Here is a 22,576-nt window from a genome sequence, read left to right as displayed (position 1 = left end):
GCTGTTCGGATAGAGAAGCTAGTGGTAAAAGTACATCACATAGATGCTCACGTACCCAAGAGTTGGGCCACTGAAGAACATCAAAACAACCAGCAGGTAGGTCAGGCCGCCAAGATTGAAGTGTCTCAGGTGGACCTGGACTGGCAACATAAGGGTGAGCTATTTATAGCTGGGTGGGCCCATGACACCTCAGGTCATCAGGGAAGAGATGCGACATATAGACAGGCTCGTGATCGAGGGGTGAACTTAACCATGGACACTGTCACGCAGGTTATCCATGAATGTGAAACATGTGCTGCAATTAAGCAAGCCAAGCGGCTAAAACCCCTGTGGTATGGAGGGCGATGGCTGAAATATAAACAGTGGGAGGCCTGGCAGATTGACTATATCACACTCCCAGGAACCCGCCAAGGCAAGTGCCATGTGCTTACAATGGTGGAAGCAACCACTGGATGGCTGGAAACATATCCTGTGTCCCACGCCACTGCCCAGAACACTATCCTGGGCCTTGAAGAGAAAGTTTTATGGCGACACGGCACCCCAGAAAGAATCGAGTCAGACAACGGGACTCACTTCCAAAACAACCTCATAGACGCCTGGGCCAAAGAGCATGGCATTGAGTGGGTATATCATATCCCTTATCACGCACCAGCCTCCGGAAAAATTGAACGATACAATGGACTGCTGAAAACTACATTGAGAGCAATGGGGGGTGGAACCTTCAAACATTGGGATACACATTTAACAAAAGCCACCTGGTTGGTTAATACTAGAGGATCTGCCAATCAGGCTGGCCCTGCCCAACCAAGACTTCCACATACTGTAGAAGGAGATAAAGTCCCCGTAGCGCACATGAAGAGTATGTTAGGGAAGACAGTCTAGGTTAGTCCTGCCTCAAGCAGAGACAAACCCATCCAAGAGATTGCTTTTGCTCAAGGACCTGGGTGCACTTGGTGGGTGATGCAGAAGGATGGGCAAGTTCGATGTATACCTCAAGGAGATTTGATTTTGGGAGAGAATAGCCAGTGAATTAGGCTGTATGATGTTAACTGCTAAATAACCTGCCAATGTATGTCATTGTATCTATAGTGGCTATATGCCATATCAAGGGTATTACAGTAAGAATTACCCAAATGACTGAAGGATGGACTTTGAAACTGAGCCAAGTGCAACAGTGATGGAACTTGAAGTGGTGCCCAGCAATTTCCTCAAGATCAACATCTTCGACCTGCAGACCAAGGGTGTGGGGTTGCACCAAACGTACCAGCCGCAAGCTCCAGAGGCAGCATGCAACAATCCAACACCTCACACCATCTCTCCGACCCTGAAGGACTGTTACAACAGATGGAGCCCCAAAGTCATGGACTAAATAAAATTGATGGACACATTAGAGGGATGGCCCATAGACTAAGGGAATGCTATTTGTGTGTGGGGGGGGTGTCCATATACATATATATATGTATATAAGACAAGGAAAGTGGTGGTGATTAATTGGAAAGTGTAGGATCTGGGCATGATGTACATGGTAAAGAATAAGGGGTGGATAATGTCCTGGATTCAGCAGGGATAAAGTTAATTTTCACAGGAACGTAGGAGGGGGCACAGCCAGGACAGCTGACCTGAACTAGCCAAGGAGCTATTCCATACCATGTGACATCATGCTCAGTATATAAATGGGGAGCGGGCTGGGGGGAGCGCTCTGCTCTCAGTATCGGAAGTGGCAGAGCATCAGGTTCCAGGTGGTGAGCAGTTGCACTGTGCATCACTCGCTTTGTATATTCTTTTATTAGTACCATTGTTGTTGTAACTTCTCTTTTTGTGTTGTCCCAGTACATTGTCCTTATCTCAACCCTCAAGGTTCCGCTTTTTTATTTTTCTCCTTTCTGATTCTCCTCCCCCTCTCACCGGAGGGGGGCGGGAGGAGTGAGCGAGCAGCTGCATGGTCCTTTGTTACTGGCTGGGCTGAAACCATGACACCCTGCCACTGTATGTTATCATTACTATAATTGTTATATGCTATATCAATGGCATTACAGTAATAATCACTTAGATCAAGCAAGAATGAACTTTGATAAAACCAAGCAAAGCATAGTGCTGATAGAACCAGGACTGACTTCAGCATGCAACAATCCAACACCACACCATCCTCCTGCTGCACCCAACATCACCCACTCGCCACACCACAGCAAACCAAAGCCCGATCCTGTTCTGCCAACTGAATAGACTTCGCAGCATCCCTCCTGCCCAGACGGACTTATGACAGATGGAGCCCAAAGTCATGCACTGAATGAACTGAATAGACATTTGATAGAGATGGCCCATAGACTGCAGGAATGATATCTGTGTGTATGCATCAAAAGACAGGAAAAGTGGTGGTGATTAATTGGAAATGTATCAGGAAGTGTGGGATCTGGGCATGATGTAAATGGTATAGAATAAGGGGCAGATATTGTCCTGGTTTCAGCTGGGCTAGAATTAATTTTTTTCCTAGTAGCTGGTACAGTGTGTTTTGGATTTAGTGTGAGAATAACGTTGATAACATGCTGATGTTTTAGTTATTGCTAAGTAGCCCTTATCCTAAGTTAAGGATTTTTCAGTTCCCCATGCTCTGCCAGCAAGCAGGCATAGAAGAAGCTGGGAGGGAACACAGCCAGGACAACTGACCCAAACTAGCCAAAGGGATATTCCATACCATAGAACATCATGCTCAGTATATAAGCTGGGGGGAGTTGGCCAGGAGGCACAGTTTGCTGCTCGGACATCGGTCTGCAGGTGGTGAGCAATTTCATTGTGCATCACTTGTCTTCTCATGGGTTTTATTTTTATTATTTTATTATATTCCTTTTCATTACAACTATTATTATTATTATATTTTATTATTGTTAATATTGCATTTTATTTTACTTTAGTTATTAAATCATTCTTATCTCAACCCACAAGTTTTACTGGTTTTTTCCTATTCTCCTCCCCATCCCACTGGGAGTGCAGGAGGGAGTGAGCAAGCAGCTGCGTGGTACCTAGTTGCTGGCTAGGCTTAAATCACAATAGCAATCTAAGAATAGTATGTAAGGACATGTATAAGGACACTATTCTGTGCTAAAATCTGCACCCAGCTTGATGAACTTCTAGTTTTAGAGCAGCTGAAGACTGTTTCAAGAATTTATGGTTATGTACTAAGGAAGACAATTTTGTTATATAAGTTTTTTTCCAAATATTTAATTTCCATGGTAGTTTTCCCAATGATCTCTACACAAGCTTTAGCAGAGCTTTGACTCGTTTCAACTCTGAGTTTCAAGCTGCAAGATTATTATCTTGAGTTGCCTTTAGGGATTTTTTTCCCCTGTTCTAATCAATAGAGTGCTGTGTGACACTACCATTTAGTTGCCTTGTTGTGAGAAAATGAATATTGAGTCAACAGAAACAGAAGATTGCCCCTTTACAGTGGGCAAAATGACAAATCCCTATTGGCAGTTTTAATAAGACAAAATTCATCTATTACTTGACCACTGCTACCATTTTATATATTTCTTTCCTGCCTGTCACTTTTTCAGGTAGCAATTCATAACAAGACAATATGGGTTTATAAATATTGTAACAAAGTATAAATTTCTAAGTTACATACAATAAGTCTCTTCATATAAGTTACAAGAAACTGAAACATGTAAACATCTCCTTAGTCTGTACATAACCAAAAAAGAATATAGTAAAAGCAATTGTAATTTAGTTCAAGTCACAATTTTAACTTAACATGACCTAATTACAATAGTAAAAACCTGTGTACAAACACTGAGCAACTATCAGCTGTAACAGCAGTCTTATTGACAAAGATGCATCTATATAATGCTGAGTGGTACCTTCTGGAATTTTAAACTCAGATTTTCAAAACAAAAAAATCATTTTATCTTCAGCTGTAGTGAAGAGATTTTCCTATTAAACATCAGCTTTTAATGTTTTAAGACTGTTTCAGAACTGTTAAAATTAACAAGTATCAATACCTATAGATATCAAACAAATACATTAAGATACCCATTTGAATAAACTGCTACATAATAAAACATGAATTCACTCATTAGTAGGTAGGAAAGCAGTCCCTCCCCACCTCCCACCAAAGAAATACTTTACACTTCAAAGTTTAAATACTACAGCTACAACCTTCCTGAACAGGAGTAAAACTTAAATTGAACATTCTCACTAAGCAATTAATGCCATATGTATTCTATATCCACAGAACAATGTTTTTGTTATATCTACTGATTACTCAATTAGTCCAAGAACCTTTAGCAATCTTTGTTAGTATTTTAAATCAAGTATTCCCTTCGCCCCCACTCTCATCCTTCTGTAGAATAGAATTTATTAAGAACTCTGTTCTTCATATGCAACAAACCATTTTGATTGCTACAAGTCAGCAGGAACTGTGCTGCTAGATTTTACAGAAATCAACACTGACTTCAGAATTGAACATCTTGCATCCAGATGCAATTTCTTTTAAAAATGAAGGTTTGATAGCCAAAATGCTCCTCAAGCATCAAGTTATGTACTGAAATTGAACGTGTGTCTGAAAACTATATTCTAGCACTAATCTTTCTTGATTCTGAGAGTACCAATACTCAAGAAGCATCCATAATTAACAGTTCCTCAAGACTATCACCACAAAGGGATATACCTACTTAAGAGAAAGTAAATAAATTGTCAGCTTCTGTTAAGTCAGTTGTACCCAGTGTTACTCTGCAAACATACCTGGCTCCATCTCTGTTTTCGGTGATACTTTTTCCTCTCTCGAAATGCTCATTTCTGTCATTTGCTGCATTACAGGCAAAGCGGCAACAGGCACATTTCTGTTTACGTACAGTGAAATGGGTAATTACATTAGTTTTGAGCTCATAATAAGAGCTTAATCTGTCAAAATCCATCAATAGACTACCTGATCAGTTATTACCAATACACGTTCCCGACGTGTACTTTTTCTGTCTCTCTTCCCTAGAAGAAACTAGGCAATCTGTAGCAAACATTTCCCCAGATAAACCAGAAATGTCCTTGTAAATGCAGTAGTCCAACACCAAACACTAATTAGCTCTCATTTATAAAGATTCATAAAGCACTGGCAGATACACTGTCCCTTTTTCCTCTGCATAAACTCACTGTAATAGGGCAAGGTTACTGCAATGTTATTTTAACTTGCTATACACTCACCATTCATTCAAACCTCAAAATAATACCTTCATCTGGTGAAGGGTCTAGAGAACAAGTCTTATGAGGAGCAGCTGAGGGAACTGGGGCTGTTTAGTCTGGAGAAAAGGAGGCTGAGGGGAGACCTTATTGCTCTACAACTACCTGAAAGGAGGTTGTAGCAAGGTGGGTGTTGGTCTCTTCTCCCAAGTAACAAGCGACAAAACAAGAGGAAATGGCCTCAAGTTGCACCAGGGGAGGTTTAGATTGGATATTAGGAAAAATTTCTTCACTGAAAGGGTTGTCAGACATTGGAACAGGCTGCCCAGGGAAGTGGTGGAGTCACCATCCCTAGAGATATTTAAAAGACTATAGATGCGGTGCTTAGGGACATGGTTTAGTGGTGGACTTGGCAATGTTAGGTTTATGGTTGGACTCAATCTTAAGGGTCTTTTCCCAACCTAAATGATTCTATAATCTTACCTTGATTTTTCAGATGTGCTACTAGCAGTACCTTCACAGTTGTTTAAGCTAGTGTCTGCTCTCTGTACAGATGCAGAGTCTGAGGTAGGACTGTTTGAACCACTAGCTGTCCCTATATAACAGAAATTTGAGAAGTTAATTATAACCAAAGTATAGAATACAAGTTAGTCAAGTAGTTTTGCATACAGTTATGAACCATTTCCTCATTCTACTGCGTCTTCTTAAAGACAGACTACATTGTTAATGACCAAAATACAGGGATTGTATAAGAACACATAGCAGAGGGTAAGTAGAAATGCAAATTAAGGCTCAACACCAAGTGGGCCAAAATATATTACACGAAAATGCATTTTTATTTTTACTGTGATTTAAAAGTATTATTCCCTTCAACAGTCATAGTTTTAGTATGCAGCTATTAGATCTCCTGAGATACATTCTGCAATTCCTCTCATCACCTATACATTATATTTTCAAGACACACACACAAAAAAAAAAAAAAAAAAAAAGGACTCAAACCTTTACCCATTGGGCTGATTCTACCACTATTCTGCTGACGCTGAAGATGCTCTTTGTAGCAAACAGAACACATGCCATTTGTCCTAGGATTTCCATAAAATCCACATCCTGTACTACACAGCATGGGCCCTGGGGTCTGGTTTGTCTCCTGAGCCATTTCAATGCTGTAAATAAAATCAAGAACTGCATTAGGAACTAGCATTTCACCAAAATCAATTACAGGGCTATAGAATTAAAGTAGGTCTGCTTACCTTGCCCACAAAAAGTGTATCAGCATTTTTAAAGATGACTATATGGATGTTAATATATAATTCAATACTTCAATTGTATTGATAAGTAAAATCGTTATGAACCTCTAAGAGAGGTAAAAAGCGTTATCACAGTGTAGTGGGTTGACCTTGACTGGACATCAGGTGCCCACCAAGCTGCTCTATCACTCCCCCTCCTCAACTGGACAGTGGGAAAAAAATATGATGAAAGGCTCATGAGTGGAGATAAGGACAGGAGAGACCACTCAGCAATTACCATCACAGGCAAAACAGACTCTACAAGGAAACTAATTTATTACCAATCAAAACAGAGTAGGGTAGTGAGAAATAAAACCAAATCTTAAAATACCTTCCCCCCACCCCTCCTTTCTTCCCGGGCTCAACTTCACTCCCAATTTTCTCTACCTCCTCCTCCCCCCCCACCCCCACCCCCCCAGTGGCACAGGGAATTAGGGTTGCAGTCAGTTCATCACATGCTGTCTCTGCTGCTCCTTCCTCCTCACACTCTTCCCCTGCTCCGGTGCGGGGTCCCTCCCATGGGAGACAGTCCTCCATGAACTTCTCCAACATGGGTCCTTCCCACAGGCTATACAGTTCTTCACAAACTGCTCCAGTGTGGGTCCCTTCCATGGGGTACAGTCCTTCAGGAGCACACTGCTCCAGCATGGGTCCCACACAGGGTTACAAGTCCTGCCAGAAAACCTGCTCCAGCATGGGCTCTTCTCTCCACAGGTCCTGCCAGGAACCTGCTCCAGCACAGGTTTCCCATGGGGGTCACAGCCTCCTTCAGGTGCATCCACCTGCTCTGGCATGGGGTCCTCCACAGGCTGCAGGTGGATATCTGCTCCACCATTAACCTCCATGGGCTGCAGGGGGATAACCTGCCTCACCATGGTCTTCACCATGGGCTGCAGGAAAATCTCTGCTCTGGCACATAGAGCACCTCCTCCCCCTCCTTCTTCACTGACCTTGGTGTCTGCAGAGTTGGTTTTCTCACATTCTAACTCCTCTCCTCCAACTGCTGTTGCACAGTTTTTTCCCCTTTCTTAAATATGTTATCACAGAGGTGCTACCACTGTCACCGATTGGCTCAGCCTTGGCCAGCAGCAGGTCCATCTTGGAGCCAGCTGGCATTGGCTCTATTGGACATAGGGGAAGCTTCTACCAGATTCTCACAGAAACCACCTCTGTGGCCCCCCGCTACCAAAACCTTGCCACACAAACCCAATACACATAGTAATACTGAAGTAATATACTTGTCAGACTGAGCTGTGCGTGCAGGTTACAACCAAATCGAATTCAACTGCCAACAGAAACTTTATTACCAACCTCTGAGCACTTACAGGGTAGGAAAAAAAAAAAACCCACACAGCTAGATGAGTAGAATAAGCAAGACCAAGTTTAGGTCTACTAAACAACTCTGGTAATTAGCATAGCTTATTTTTGCAGACTCCAAAAGAACTCCACTTTTTCAATAATGTTGATCTTGCATCATTCTGATGCTAATCCCATTATTAACAGTTTGTACTTTCACAAAACATTTGTTAAAGAGAACAAAAATCACTGAAGTATGGGCAACAGTCATTTTAAAACTGGTTTTCTAGGCTTTTTTAATATTTAGGAGAATTTTCTGTAACAAGACCTTTAACTCTGCTTAAATTACATATGAAGCCCAATACTGACTATTAACTGGCAACAACATGCATACAACAGGCCCTCAAAACAGATGATCAAAAAGCATTTCTGAAATAAGCTTAGACCAGATCTTACTCTTCCAAGAACAATAAAACCATTTTAGACTGTTGAATGCATTCATTTACACAACCTACACATTTCCAAAAAGCCAGTTAAATCTTTTGTCTTAAAGATATAGGCAGACTTCTGCACCTCCTAAAGGTAGATAATGCTAACCTTCATCTCTGCCATCAACTTCAAAAGTTAGGAATAAAAATGCTTCACCTTCACTGGTAGTTAACCTCTGCAAAACAAAGGTAGTAGAAGAACTGATATAGTAACCAAATCCTTAGTTCCCAATGGCAATAAAACTGGAATATAGTAATCAAGCGATCTACTACAAATTGAGGACACATAAGAATATTGCACTTGTCCTTCAAAAAATTAGATTTAGTGGAAGTACTGCCTATGGCACTTGGAGACATTTTAGTGAAAACTCTAGATTACTGCCTTCCTCTTTAAGGGCAGACACAATAAGGGATATTTGTCTGCTGAAGCTCATGAGAACTCAAACATACCAAATGCTAATTAACTCTAGTGTATAAAGAAAAGGCTTTTTATAACTTAAAAAAAGCCACACTACAAGCTGTAACCACATATCTCAACAGTATGACAACTGTAACTGACAGCAGCATTTGTCTAGTTAATCTAAACTTCTAGGATCAAAGTAAATCAATAGCAGAAGAGTAAAATTAATCTGCCTGCTGGTGGTCATGGGACTTCAACAATTTATACCTTTGTTTCAGTACTACAAAGCAAACTCACACTTATTCTCATATACCTCTCAAATTGCAGTTTTATAACCATACGCCAGTCAATGGACGCATCAGAAAATCCAAGACCTAAAAAAATATTCTCATCTTTATTGTAGCTCTATGTTATAATACAAATACAGACTGTACTTCTGCCCTTATTATGCAGGTACACTCAAAGTGCTATCACATACACTACCACCATCAATCTCAACTGACTCAATCCACTTTCAAATTAGCATGTTTCACCACTTACTAAGTTTAGCTTCAGGTATTAACATATTACAAACAAGAGTCTTCATGGCTCCTTTGTCAGCAGTCTCACTACTGGAAATACATGCCCCTGATTGAAAGATCAAGTTGTTATCCAATGCTTAAGAAATTGTGCTTTTTCACATTCTAAGGTCCAAGTATCACCTGACTAGGTTATAATATACTTTCCAGAATTTAATCTGCTAACCAGGACACTAAAATATGCCATTTAATCTTTTGAACCAACAGTGAAAGTAAAGTTTTTGGAAGAAACAGATTACAGACTTCTCCAATTCTTCCCTACGAGCTTTTCTACTAAGATCACTAACTAGCTAAGGCCTTACAAATTCAGTTCTATTTCCCTGAAAAACTAGCTAATACCATCACATATCTGCTTTCCTGAACTTTTCTCAGAAACTTGGGTCACATGGGTGAGTGCATTAGCTTCCGCCTGTCACAAGGCTGCAGTGTGACAGGCTAAACTAAAGGCTCAGACACAAAACCTTATCAACAGGGGCCTCTGAAATCAGCTTCTATTTATATCTCTGAAGGCTGCCAACTCCAACATCCCACAGAACTGAAGCGGCTGAGCATACGGCCACTGTAAGAAGAAAATATGAAATTTGATTAACATGCCTACAGCTTCTTCTCTAGAGAAAGAGGGAGTGCAAATACTTCAATAAAGAAAATGCAGCATCATGAAGTAGTCATCTCAGACAATTGCATCCCTATTTCACAGAAAGAACAGAAAACACCTGGCTATGATCAAAGACCTAAGAGACAATTACTCTCTCATGGCCTTACAAATGCATTCCCCAACCTTTTGGTTGGGTGGTTACAACCAAACCTTTGCAAAAAATATAAAGATCTCTTCTACCCCCAAAAGGAGAAAGTCTTAACCCTCAGAGATGTCCCTGTTTAACCCTGACCTCCCAATATAAAAAGGAGCTATTTTATTCAGCATGTTAACTCAAACAGTAATTTACATCACCGACCTTCACAGTTACTAGCAAATTTACCCAGCTAAACTAAAGGGGAACATAAATACTTTATTATTATTAAAGTTAACAGTCTCATAACTACATTTTTAGTTCCAAATCACAACTAAGCTGAAGCATAGTCAACTTTAATAACGGCAGATACTCAGATTATTTGAATGATCAATATAACTAAGCTCTTTCTTGCACACCGAATGCACTTCCAATAAACTACAAGCGAATCCTAACACTTATGCACTGAGTGAAGTGCATAATAAATGCACTTAAAGTTATCCTAATACTTAATATAAAGGGAATACAAATGCAAGCTAATTTTAAACCAGTAATAAAACCTTGGAATTGAGTCAGCGATGGGGCTAAACTGGCTGGTTAAATAAATACTTGTTTACCTGAATATCCTCAGCTAGAATATGGACCACAAAAAAAACCCCCAAAACCAAACAGCAAGTATGTTTCAGGTATACGCCTCTCTAACAGCGTTCTAGGTGAAGCAAAAAGACGTAGTAAATGCGAAGAACACGGATCAAAACCGGGCATTTCCCAATGACAATTAAATCCAGCTCAATGAGTCAGACAAAAGGGAAGGCAGCACCAAGTGCTAAAAGCATGATACGTTTTAGTTGCCTTCTCCCCCCCCCCCCCCGCACCGAGGACACCGGAACACAAAAGACCCGGAGGCTGCCGGGCTAAGGAGGAAAACAAAACAACCAAACAAAAAAAAACAAACAAAAAAACAGGAGATGGTGCCAAGCCGGAAACGTGGAGCCCGGGGGCACTCCCCGCCGCTCTAGGACCTCTCACAAACCCCTGAATCATGTTCGGCACCGGCTGCCGCGCGGCTCCCCTCACCCCCCACCGCCCTTCTCTCAGCGAGGACTGAGGAAGCCTCACTGTCTCGCTCCCTTTGTCTGCCACACTAAGGGGGGAGTGGGGTGTGCGCCAGCCCGGCCCGCAGCCTCCCTCCGCAGCACCCACCGCATCAGAGAGTGAGAGAAAGGAGACCGCCAGGGGAGACGAGAGACGCCCTACCACCCCTCGCCTCGCGGAAGGCGGCAGAAACGCCGCGGGGAGGCCCAAGCGCCCCCCGCGCCGCTCCTCTGCGCACACTGTCACCGCGCTAACAGCTCTCAGAAACCGAGCCCACATCCCCCCCCAGCCGCCCCGCAGCGCCCGCGTACCTGCTCCTGGGGGCGGAGAGCGAGAAACCCCACGGCCGATGTCGGAGGCGCTGCAGGTGGCTCTGGACTGTTTCTGGGAGAGCGAAGGGCAAGAGGGTGTGGGGCACAAAGCTGGCGGCACTACCACCGCTTCCTTTCTGCGGCAGCAGCGCGGAACTAGACGCGCAGAAGGACGAAAGGAAGGCGCAAGAAAGAGAAAGAACTGGGGAAGAAAGGTGGAGGAAGGAGGAACCCGAACCCGCCGGTCCGCTCGCGTCAGCTCCGCCTCCTCCTGGCTGCTGCCGAGGCCTGCGCGCTCCTATGCGGAGACGGCTAGGAAGGGGAAAGAGAGGACGAGGCACACACAAGGTGGCTTACGGTACCACCGCGATTGTCTGCAGAGTCACCAACCTCCCCCTCCCCGAGACGGGGGACTATACAGGAATGGACAGAGACTCCACACGTAGTCAGAGAACGTCGCTTGCCCTCCAGGGGGGTGGGGAAGCAGAAGGAGCCACGTCCAGAGCGGTAACAACTGGCTACACGCAAGGAGATAGAGAAAACAAAGCCCTCCCCCATCCACTTATCCTAATAACAGACACCTCCGCCCCTAATTAACGGTTCCGTTTAAACTTGCACGTGCAGCAGTGTCACAGGTGAATTATTAAGAGAAGTCATCGTTGTGGGGTTAACTAAAAGGGGTTTATTAATGTGATAAATGATTTAGTCCCAAACAGGATTTTAATTAAATTTTACAATTTATTAAATGAATAAAGGCAAGCAAACAGCGCTGGGCACGCCGGGAGCCTCTGCTCTACCAAGACGTGCACTGTGAAAAACAACACAGCTTCTTTTATAGTCTAGCATTAGTTACATATAATAGGCATGTTCTCCCTAAAAAAACTTTCCACCTCCTGGCTGCGCAGGTGCAGTAGTTCTTTTTGTATCTTTTCGAACTCTCCCCAGCAACCGAGGGGCCCTCCAGCCTATGCATCTCCGACTAGGCTCCCCACTGCCCAGACACAACAGCAGACATCTTGTGTAACAGCCGACACCCTGCACAACACCAGCTGTGGCTACCAAAACCCAAACAAGTTCAACAGCAAGACATAACAGACACTTCTCTTTTAACAAATGCATATAACAAATTGCTTATACACAGTTATCTCAATACACCCCATGCTCACACATACCAAGGGTCACCCCATTCACAACATTGTTCAACATCATGACAAGTGCCTCAGTTCTCCCTTAAGATCTCTTGCTTAACACTGTGTAGTTAATCAGCTCAAAACCAGTTTTGAGCTAGCAGAAAAAGAACTATATACATGCTATCTGTTTGCCCTTGGTCTGCGGTTATACAAAGACCAACAAAGTGGTTAAAGATTATAAATTCAGCGAGGGTCACATTTTACTATGCGACTCTAGCATTGTTTTATATTAACACGAATCAGGTGAACACATTTCACAATTAATGATTAAACAATGATCAAATAATAGTTAATTGACGATTGAATGAAAATTAAATGGTAATCAAATGGTGATTAAGAAATAATTGAATGGTAATTAAAGTGATTGACAATTATCTAAATGATTATTTAAACGATAATTTAGACATTTTACTACTTACTACACTTATAATTAAGCTGTAGCTGGATATGTAAATGTTGCTAACATACAATATACTTTTAGGCCTAATGTAAAATGTTGCTTATCTCATTATAGATATCAGATGCTGGGTAAAGGGTCTCCCAACCTCAAGGAGTAACCTTAAGAGGTGTCCCTGCTCAAGGGGGAGATCACTGCCATGCAGCCTGCTGCCAGACAAGAGAGCTCAATGGGCTGGGGGGGGCTACAGATATTTATAGCATAAAATGATTGACTTGTAGTCAAGCCCCCCTTTGGTGTATGTGCAGGAGTGCAGCTGTAGCAATTTTAGTTTTATCTAGTCCCAGCTCAGGCTGGCACTGCTAGTTCCTGATAAGACATGGCCTAGACTCCTTAGTTCCTGAGAACGTATGCCCTAGCACAAGTCTCAAGGTTTGCACAGAAAGGCTGATTTCAGTCAGGCCTACTTATCGGTGATGCCTGAACCAAAGTACTGTTCACTCACTCAGTGGGGTGCATCCATCACAAGCAGCCATTTGTTTTTTTAATCTCACACTCCCTTTTTAGCTATCTTCTGGATTCATTGGCTATTGTCTACTTACACTTTTATACCTAAACAACTATTAAGGCACTAGTTGGCAACTTTTTTTTTAAATAGGTTATCTGACTTAATGAATTGTCTGCAGTGATAAGTCAGTTTTTAAAAAAATGGGATAATTCTGTGCTTGATGGTGGATTTTTTTCTGTGAGATTACAGTGTAAATAAATTCTATTTCTTGTAAGTTTCATTGATTTACAATTCTTAAATTTTGGGTATTTATGAACTGTATTTACTAGAAGCAGAGGAATCTCTATAGTATACAAAGATATCAGATTGAAACATGTTTTCCAGACAATTGAGACATGAAGGGATTTGTTGTATATAGGATAAAATCTTTGTTCTATGGTCTACCTGAAGGTTTGCTGTCTTTCTCAGACTTTATTGGTTGTGACCACCTATAAACATAGGGTGAACTTGAAATCCAAACTTTGACTTGCATTCAGTTTTGCAAACTTGTGGGTCACTGAACCTCAAGATTAAATATTTATATATTTTTGCATGTCCAAACTTTAGATCAGACTTTGTCTACTGGATGTTGATAAAACTACATGTTCAGAGGATGTAACACTGACTTAAGATAGGTGTCATGGTTTAACCCCAGCCAGCAACTAAGCACCACACAGCCACTCATTCACTCCCCCCCCACCCAGTGGGATAGAATAAAAAAAGAAAGAAGTAAAACTCATGGGTTGAGATAAGAACAGTTTAATAACTAAAATAAAATACTAATGATAATAAAATATAATAATAATTGTAATAAAAAGGAATATAACAAAAAAAAAAAAGGAATAAAACCCAAGAAAAGGTAAGTGCTGCACAATGCTCACCACCTGCTGACCAACGCCCAAGCAGCAATCCACCCCTCCCAGCCAACTCCCCCCAGTTTATATACCGAGCATGATGTTCTATCTTTGGCTAGTTCGGGTCAGCTGTCCTGACTATGCTCCCTCCCAGCTTCTTGTACGCCTGCTTGCTGGCAGAGCATGGGGAACTGAAAAATCCTTAACTTAGGATAAGGGCTACTTAGCAACAACTAAAACATCAGTGTGTTATCAACGTTATTCTCACACTAAATCCAAAACACACTGTACCAGCTACTAGGAAGAAAATTAACTCTCGCCCAGCCAAAACCAGGACAATTACAAAGGGCTTATCGGACATTTAAGACAACAGGTAAGAGAGATAAAAAGGCTACATCACTGTGGAGAGAGGGAGCGTCGTGGTTTCAGCCCAGCCGGTAACAAAGGACCACGCAGCCGCTCGCTCACTCCTCCCGCCCCCCTCCGGTGGGAGGGGGAGGAGAATCAGAAAGGAGAAAAGAAAAAAAAAAAAAACAAACCACAAAACGGAACCTCGTGGGTTGAGATAAGGGCAGTTTACTGGGACAACACAAAAACAGAAGTTACAACAACGACGGTACTAATAAAACAATATACAAAACGAGTGATGCACAGTGCAACTGCTCACCACCCGGAACACGACGCTCCGCCACTTCCGATACCGAGAGCAGAGCGCTCCCCCCTAGCCCGCTCCCCATTTATATACTGAGCATGATGTCACATGGTATGGAATAGCTCCTTGGCTAGTTCAGGTCAGCTGTCCCGGCTGTGCCCCCTCCCAGGTTCCTGTGAAAATTAACTCTATCCCAACTGAACCCAGGACAGGGAGTTAGAAGGGCATGCAAGCCTGGAGAGCATGGGAAGAGGAAAAAGAAATCAAAGGAAGGAATAAAGCTTGTTATTTCAGACTTCTTGCTCACTGTGGGAGCAGCACAGGGTAGCTTATAGTTTCAAAACACTGTTAGTAGGTATAGGAAAATGATTATTTCATCAAAGTAAATTAAAGGCAATTAAAATATTTGTAAGGTAGTATTTCTAGGAAATGGAAGATAAACATACCATGCTTACGTGAATACATGTATCTTAGGAATAGAAGATCTTCTGTAAAATTCAAAGCTGCTTTAGATAAATGGTCTAGATAATTCGACTTTGCTTAAATGCAGTTTCTACCATATTCTATTGATTTTCTGAGGCTACAGTATATTGAGGCATATATTTATGGGCCTCTTTAAACCATTTAATCTGAAGAAAACAGCTAGAATTGGAAGGTATGGCTTTATGGGAAGTATAGCACTGAAATCATTAGAAAAAAACTCTTTTTGCCTGACATGCCTTCTAGAGCTGATCTCTTTCCTTGTTTGCCAGATGGATGTCTCCTGAGACCCAAAAGCTTCTATCAGGTATAGATAAAACTTTCAGGTAAATGGAATTATACTGTGCTGAAGGAAAGCAAGCTCTGCAGAAGTATAGGGCGCTAATAATGGAGCTCCAACACATAAAGGCAGCATGCAGAGGATAAAAACAGAGACAGGCTACAGAGGAGGAATTGAGAAACATTGCCCAGGCATATAGGGATGGTATCAGGAAAGTTAAAGCTCAGTTGGAGTTGAGACTTGCAAGGAATGTCAAGAGCAACAGGAAGAGCTTTGTTAGGAAAATCGCATTCCCTAACCATTGTACCAATTAGTCTTTATAGTATGAAATTGTATGAACTTTCCTAATAGTATGAAATTGAATTAGCTTTTTAAGAGATATATATTTTACATTGTATACTGCATAAACATGGTTAAGTCAGCATAACTGAAGGGCCCCAGCTCACTGCAAGGAGGACAGCCTCCACCTTGAAGATAAGGACCTTTTGTTTCTTGGAATCTTAAAGCCATCCACGAAGAAGAAAGGATATCCCTGGACTACCAAGATAATGCCAGCATCCTAGCCCCTCCAAACACTTCTGTGAAACCCTCCCATTATCTGGCATCATAGAGAAGTAACTGTAGCAAGACCAACTCCAGGGATACCTAGATCAAGAAAGAAGCAGATGGATGATGACACCATAGACACACCATAGACTTATAGTTGCTTTTCAAAATAGCAGTGTGTGTGTGTGTGTTAAGTAGTGATTGGCCAAATCATGTTGTACCTGAATGCTTGAAAGGTATAAGAACCATGTGTAAAACCGCATTCAGGGTGCCCCAATTTGAATGGGACACCTCATGTGCATGAATAAAGAATTACTCTTGCAATTCTATACTTTGCGTTCTAGCCTCTCTCCTCCGTTGGCACGGGCCAGTTGTGAAATTTTCATGACAGTTTGGCAACCCAGGTGGGACTTAGCCAACTCGCCTGATCCAACATCTCACTACTGCCCGGACGCTGATGATCTGCCCTGCTGGCCTGTGGGTGAGTTCACCTCAAGATACTTGGGCACAGGGGTAGTGGATCATGGATCTTGTTTGGCGGTAAGGAGGCGATTTTTTGTAATAATGGGAGGAGGACAAAGTATAGTGAAGAAGTCACTGGTAGATGAATTGTTGCAACACTGGAAATCTATTGATGGGACAGCTGGATTGTCAAAAGCCCAAGCTATAGAATTATGTCAGGAAAATTGGCCAGAAGTGACTACCTTTGGTGACGCAGACCAAACGTGGCTACAGTCTGATTCTTTTGATAATATTAAGCTGAGTTATTTATGCCAGTAATTAGAAGAGCGGTTCCCATCACAAATGGATTATTGGTATGTCTGGGATAATTACAGATATCAAAGAAAATTTTCCCCTCTGGAATGGAAAATAAATAAAAATCTCCAAACGAACAGGGAAAAAAAAGAACTCTCTGCATTCTGGAATTTACCCTCAGCTAGCAGCTCCACCTCCCTATCCTACTACCCCTTCTCCTGCCTTGGCTTTGGCTTCTGCACCAGCTATTGCTACTGCTCCCAGCTTTCAAGCACCTCTCCAACAAAAAAATGATAGGGCTGGGATTGGAACCTGGTCAGCTTGCTGCAGGAACAATCCACAGGCCATTTGCACCCGCTGATTTGGTCTTGCGGCAACAACAGATGCCCAAATTGCAGGATGATCTGGAGAAGGTGGTACAAACTATATGCAGCATTTTCCACATTTATGACCCTACATGGGCTGACGTGCAGCAACTATTTGAGGCAGTCTTTACTCTGGATGAGAAAATTAAAATTTGGGAAACAAATCATAGATGGGCTAGGGAAGCACCAGGCAGAACCCCATGGCCAGCTAATGACCCAGGATGGGACCCCAATTTCCCAGCCGATAGAGATATGCTGCAAAGAGTGAGAGAGGGACTGTTAGAATCCTTAGAACTGTCAGGAAGACTGTTGTCTTGGTTTCAGCTGGGATAGAGTTAATTGTCTTCCTAGCAGCTGGTATAGTGCTATGTTTTTGAGTTAGGTATGAGAAGAATGTTGATAACACTGATGTTTTCAGTTGTTGCTAAGTAATGTTTAGTCTCAAGTCAAGGATTTTTCAGCTTCTCATGCCCAGCCAGCAAGAAGGCTGGAGGGGCACAAGAAGTTGGGAGGGGACACAGCCAGGGCAGCTGACCCAAAGTGGCCAACAGGGTATTCCATACCATGTGACATCACATCCAGTATATAAACTGGGGGCAGGGGATCGCGGCTTGGGGACTAATGGGGCGTTGATTGGTGGGTGGTGAGCAATTGCATTATGCATCATTTGTATATTCCAATCCTTTTGTTATTACTATTGTCATTTTATTAGTGTTATCATTATCATTATTAGTTTCTTCTTTTTTTTCTGTTCCATTAAACAATTCTTATCTCAATCCACGAGTTTTACTTCTTTTCCCGATTTTCTTCCCCATCCCACTGGGTGGGGGGGAGTGAGTGAGTGGCTGCGTGGTGCTTAGTTGCTGTCTGGGGTTAAACCACGACAACTGTAAATTGGGCTAAGGGCCAAGAATGCCAGCAAGGTAATACTGAACACCCCTCTGAATATTATGCCTGACTGGTTAAACAAGTGAGAATGTTTGGAGGGGTCAACCCTGAAAATGAGGAAAATCAGACTGTAATGGTATCTTTCTTTGTAGATCAGTCGGCCCCAGATATTAGGAAATATTTTTCTAAACATGTGCTAGAATGGAAGGGCAAAGGATTGGATGAAATAGTCAGCATCGCTACATTTGTATTTCATGGAGGAGATGAAAGACAGCTAAAGAAAAAAAAGAAAGAACAGGAACAAAAAGCTAGTCTATTGGCAGCAGCATTGAATAGTAATCCTAGACTAAGGGGGCAGGGATACTCTGTCTCCAAGGCAGAAGCAGAGGGAGGAATTTTAGGAACAATGGGCCTTGAGGAACAGGAGACTGTTGTAATTATTGTGGACAACAGAGTCATTGGAAACAGGAATGCCCAGTACATCCAAAGGGCTTCCAAAAAAGACCATTCAATTCTAAGGTGCAATCTTTCCCCGCTATGGGACAGGAGCAATTCAATTTTACCCAGGGCTGTTGGTTAGTGGGGATCTATTGTGCAGCTACTACAGAAGCCTCTAAATATGAAATATTTTCCCCCTCTTCTTATGAGGATCCAGTCTTAAACCTTTCAGTTGATGGACATAATTATCCCTGTCTGATAGATATGGGGCAACCTTTTCTACTTTAAATATAAAACCTAAACAAGCAAAAATAATTGGTGATGAAAGGACAGTAGGAATAGAAGGATCTGTGCGCACTGTACCATGCCTGGATAACTTGAAAGTACAAGTGGGACCTCTCACCACCTCCCACTCTTTTATAGTTGTACAGGACACTCCTGTCAACTTGCTGGGAAGGGATCTTCTTTGTAAGCTGAATGCAAAGTTACATTGTATTCCAGATGGAATTAAACTCAAATTACCTATACCAAGTTTACCAAAATTGATCACTGCTGTCGTGGTTTAAGCCCAGCCGACAACAAAGCACCACGAGGCCGCTTGCTCACTCCTCCCCCCCCCCGCCCCCTCCGGTGGGATGGGGAGGAGAATCAGAAAGGAGAGAAGAAAAATAATAATTAAAAAAAAAAGGTAGAACCTCATGGGTTGAGATAAGGACAGTTTACTGGGACCACACAAGGAGAGAAGTTACAATAATAACAATAGTACTAATAAAAGAATATACAAAATGAGTGATGCGCAATGCAATTGCTCACCACCCAGAACCTGATGCTCCGCCACTCCCCCTGCTGTGATTCCACCACAACCCCCCAGCCTGCTCCCCATTTATATACTGAGCATGATGTCACATGGTATGGAATATCCCCTTGGCTAGTTTGGGTCAGCTCTCCTGGCTGTGCCCCCTCCCAGCTTCCTGTGAAAACTAACTCTAATTAATTCCTGTGAAAATGAACTCTATCCCCACCAAAACCAGGACATTATCCACCCCTTATTCTATACCATCTACATCATGCCCAGATCCTACACTTTCCAATTGATCACCTCCACTTTCCCTGTCTTCGAGAGATATATATACACACACCCACACGGATATAATTCCCTTAGTCTATGCGCCATCCCTCTAATGTGTCCGTTGAGTTCATTTAATCCATGACTTTGGGGCTCCATCTGTCATAACAGTCCTTCAGGGTAAGAGAGATGGTGTGAGGTGTTGGATTGATGCATGCTGCCTCTGGAGCTCGCGGCTGGTGTATTTGGTGCAACCCATGCCCACGATCTGCAGGTTGAAGATGTCGATCTTCAGGAAGTTGCTGGGTGCGGGAGCATAATAATGGACTCAACGACAGATCAATATGATCATAGTTGAAGACCCTTTACTAGAGCATCAGACATCATTTTTATACATTGGTTACATCCGTACATGCGTTTAGCTATTTTACTATTGGTTACACACATTATTCACGCGCTGTCCATGCGCCTAGTTACACTTAATGATTGGTTATATCAACACTGTACATGCGCATAAACAGAAGACATAATTGGTTATACTAAATAAAACATGCGAAACTTGTCTCAGTCTAATTGGTCAAGATAAACTGCCGAATTGAGGTTCTTCGTGCCAAGTTCCCTTTATCGTGGAATGCGCACCTGTGTTCTTCTAATTGGTAACTTTCTTTTTTTGTCTTCTTGTTTATTCTGTTCAAGGCCTTCTAAAGGCGTCTGGAATGCTCTTGTGACCGTTAGCTAAATATGTGTCCACAATTCCCCCTTTTTTGTTTTTTGTCAATTAACACAGCCTTACTTGATCTATCAATTAATTTTTAAACACATTGCAACATACAAGGCACACAAATTAAAATACAAAAAAAACCCCACTATGAGATAAATCAAAACTATCTTAACTAATGATTTAAGAGCAGCTCTATTTTGTAAGGTTGTGTGTCTAATACTATCTACATCTAACAGTAAATCAGATAATACTACACCAATCGTATTCGGGGACCCCGGAATTTGTGATTCCTGGGGTGGCAATGAGGGTGAATGCCCGATCCATGGAAACCAGGCATTCCCATCCATTGAGTCCATGACCTGCTGCACAGGGGTCTCCATCAATAAGTTCTTAAATTTCGTTGACGCCAGTGGAACCCCCTTATTAAACCTGTGAAAAAGGGATTGCTTGGTGTTGCTGTACGGAGGCATAAGCAATCTTGTCCGGTCACGTCAGCCAGGGTCATCCAGATGTTTTCTTTGGCTTGCGGCGGTATCCATGACTACATCCAGCCGAGGACTGTGAGGAAGATGGACCATCCGTACATTCTTGTGCCGTCTTGCTCCGCGAACTCAGCCCAGCAATCGGTAGGTGCCAGCTTTACGTGGGCATCCCCACGGAGGCAACGATGGCCTTGCCATACACCAGCCCGATGCTCTTTGGAAAATCCCGGTATTTATACATTTGCAGAGGAACGGATTTCAGCACACGTGGCCAGCGGGTGCCAAAATCCGCCTCAGTTACAACATGGGGAGCCTATGACGCATGCACTCGCTGGCCAGGCGCACTGCACGAGTCATAGCCACCCTGTCTATTGGTTCATGGGCTTTGTGATGCGGTTGCAATGCACAAAGAATCTTGACCTGTTATGTTGGCCAAGGTGACCTACAAGATCTATGAACACAATTAATTAAACACAGTAAAAGCAACATTATACCTAATAAAATACACAAGAATAAAAGAAACCCCGATTGTTAACAAAGATACAAACCAACTCCTAAGTCCCCATCCCGCAGCTAAATGCTCTAAGCCGAAATGACAGCTTTATTAATTGCGTTAAAGTTCTTGCAGCTCCTTCTTGCCTCTGCAGTTCTGTTATCTTGTTTATTAATTGCTCCACTGTCCAAGTTCCTCATATCCATTGTTTTTCTGGTGGTTCAAAGTCCGTTCATACTGCAGCTGTCACGTACTCTGGCCCACTCATGCTAACTGCGGCCTACTTATGCTAACTCTAAATAATCAGGCTCAAAGAAATGTCCCCCATTTTCCATGAAATCTCCCACAATTCCCCCTTTTTGTTTTTGTGCAAGCCAAGTTACATGAAATGCTTTTGCAATCATACGTTCAACTATTTTTATGATACGTGGTACAATCATTACAACTGCTAATATTACAATTAAAATAACTAAGCCATGCATAAGCAAAGCTTTCAACCATCCTGTAATTCCCAAACTTGCTAGCCATCCACTTAACCCTGTGTCAGTTATCATGAGCCTTTTACTGTGAATCATATTGATATCGGGTGTTAGTAATGTAAGTTGTCCGAGGCTACATGGCCTCCCGTTAAGTTTCGATGGAATTCCCCCTCACACTCTATCCCCACAAATTAAAAACATCCCTGCAGGTAAAGCAGCTGGAATAGAAAAAAGAGCGTGATATTCTGGAATAGATATAGTTACACCAAGCTGTAGCATTTCTATATACAGGCAAAATAGCATTTACATTCTGACCCTTTCGAGTGGTGTTATAGGTGTAATTAAACATCACACAGGCATTCACGATGACTGATCCTAACAACTCTAACTCTTGAGGTTCTTGCATTACTTGAGGCAGGTGTGCATACACACCGTCCCAATTATCGACACAGGATTGTGGGTTAGTGTTGTGGACACATATTTAGCTAACGGTCGCAAAAGTATTCCAGACGCCTTTAGAAGGCCTTGAACAGAATAAACAAGACGACAAAAAAAAAGAAAGATGCCAATTAGAAGAACACAGGTGCACATTCC

The 22,576-nt window shown here is 42.4% G+C and overlaps 1 protein-coding gene across 6 annotated transcripts in view; it reads right to left on the bottom strand.

The window, feature by feature from the left end:
- The window catches only part of LOC128136242 (AN1-type zinc finger protein 5-like), a 258,027-nt gene that overhangs the window by 29,904 nt on the left and 205,547 nt on the right, over positions 1-22,576 (bottom strand). For 2 of the 6 annotated variants that reach the window (XR_008233292.1, XM_052775492.1), the window contains exons 1-4: positions 7,137-10,825; positions 6,166-6,329; positions 5,650-5,761; positions 4,738-4,835 (exon numbers count right to left, since the gene is read on the bottom strand). Coding sequence is in view for 5 of the 6 variants with exons in the window: in XM_052775492.1 (XP_052631452.1) it covers positions 4,738-4,835; positions 5,650-5,761; positions 6,166-6,329; positions 7,137-7,339 (577 nt within the window). In the remaining variant the exon portion in view is untranslated. Of the gene's footprint in view, positions 1-4,737; positions 4,836-5,649; positions 5,762-6,165; positions 6,330-6,416; positions 6,771-7,136; positions 10,826-11,348; positions 11,424-22,576 lie in introns of those variants that run through there. The other 4 variants (XM_052775494.1, XM_052775493.1, XM_052775495.1 and 1 more) reach the window with 4 other exon arrangements.

The sequence above is a fragment of the Harpia harpyja genome, chromosome W (genome assembly GCF_026419915.1).
Source record: "Harpia harpyja isolate bHarHar1 chromosome W, bHarHar1 primary haplotype, whole genome shotgun sequence".
Taxonomy (NCBI): domain Eukaryota; kingdom Metazoa; phylum Chordata; class Aves; order Accipitriformes; family Accipitridae; genus Harpia; species Harpia harpyja.
The sequence above is the reverse complement of the archived record's forward strand: the minus strand, read 5'-3'. Positions and strand labels throughout refer to the sequence as shown.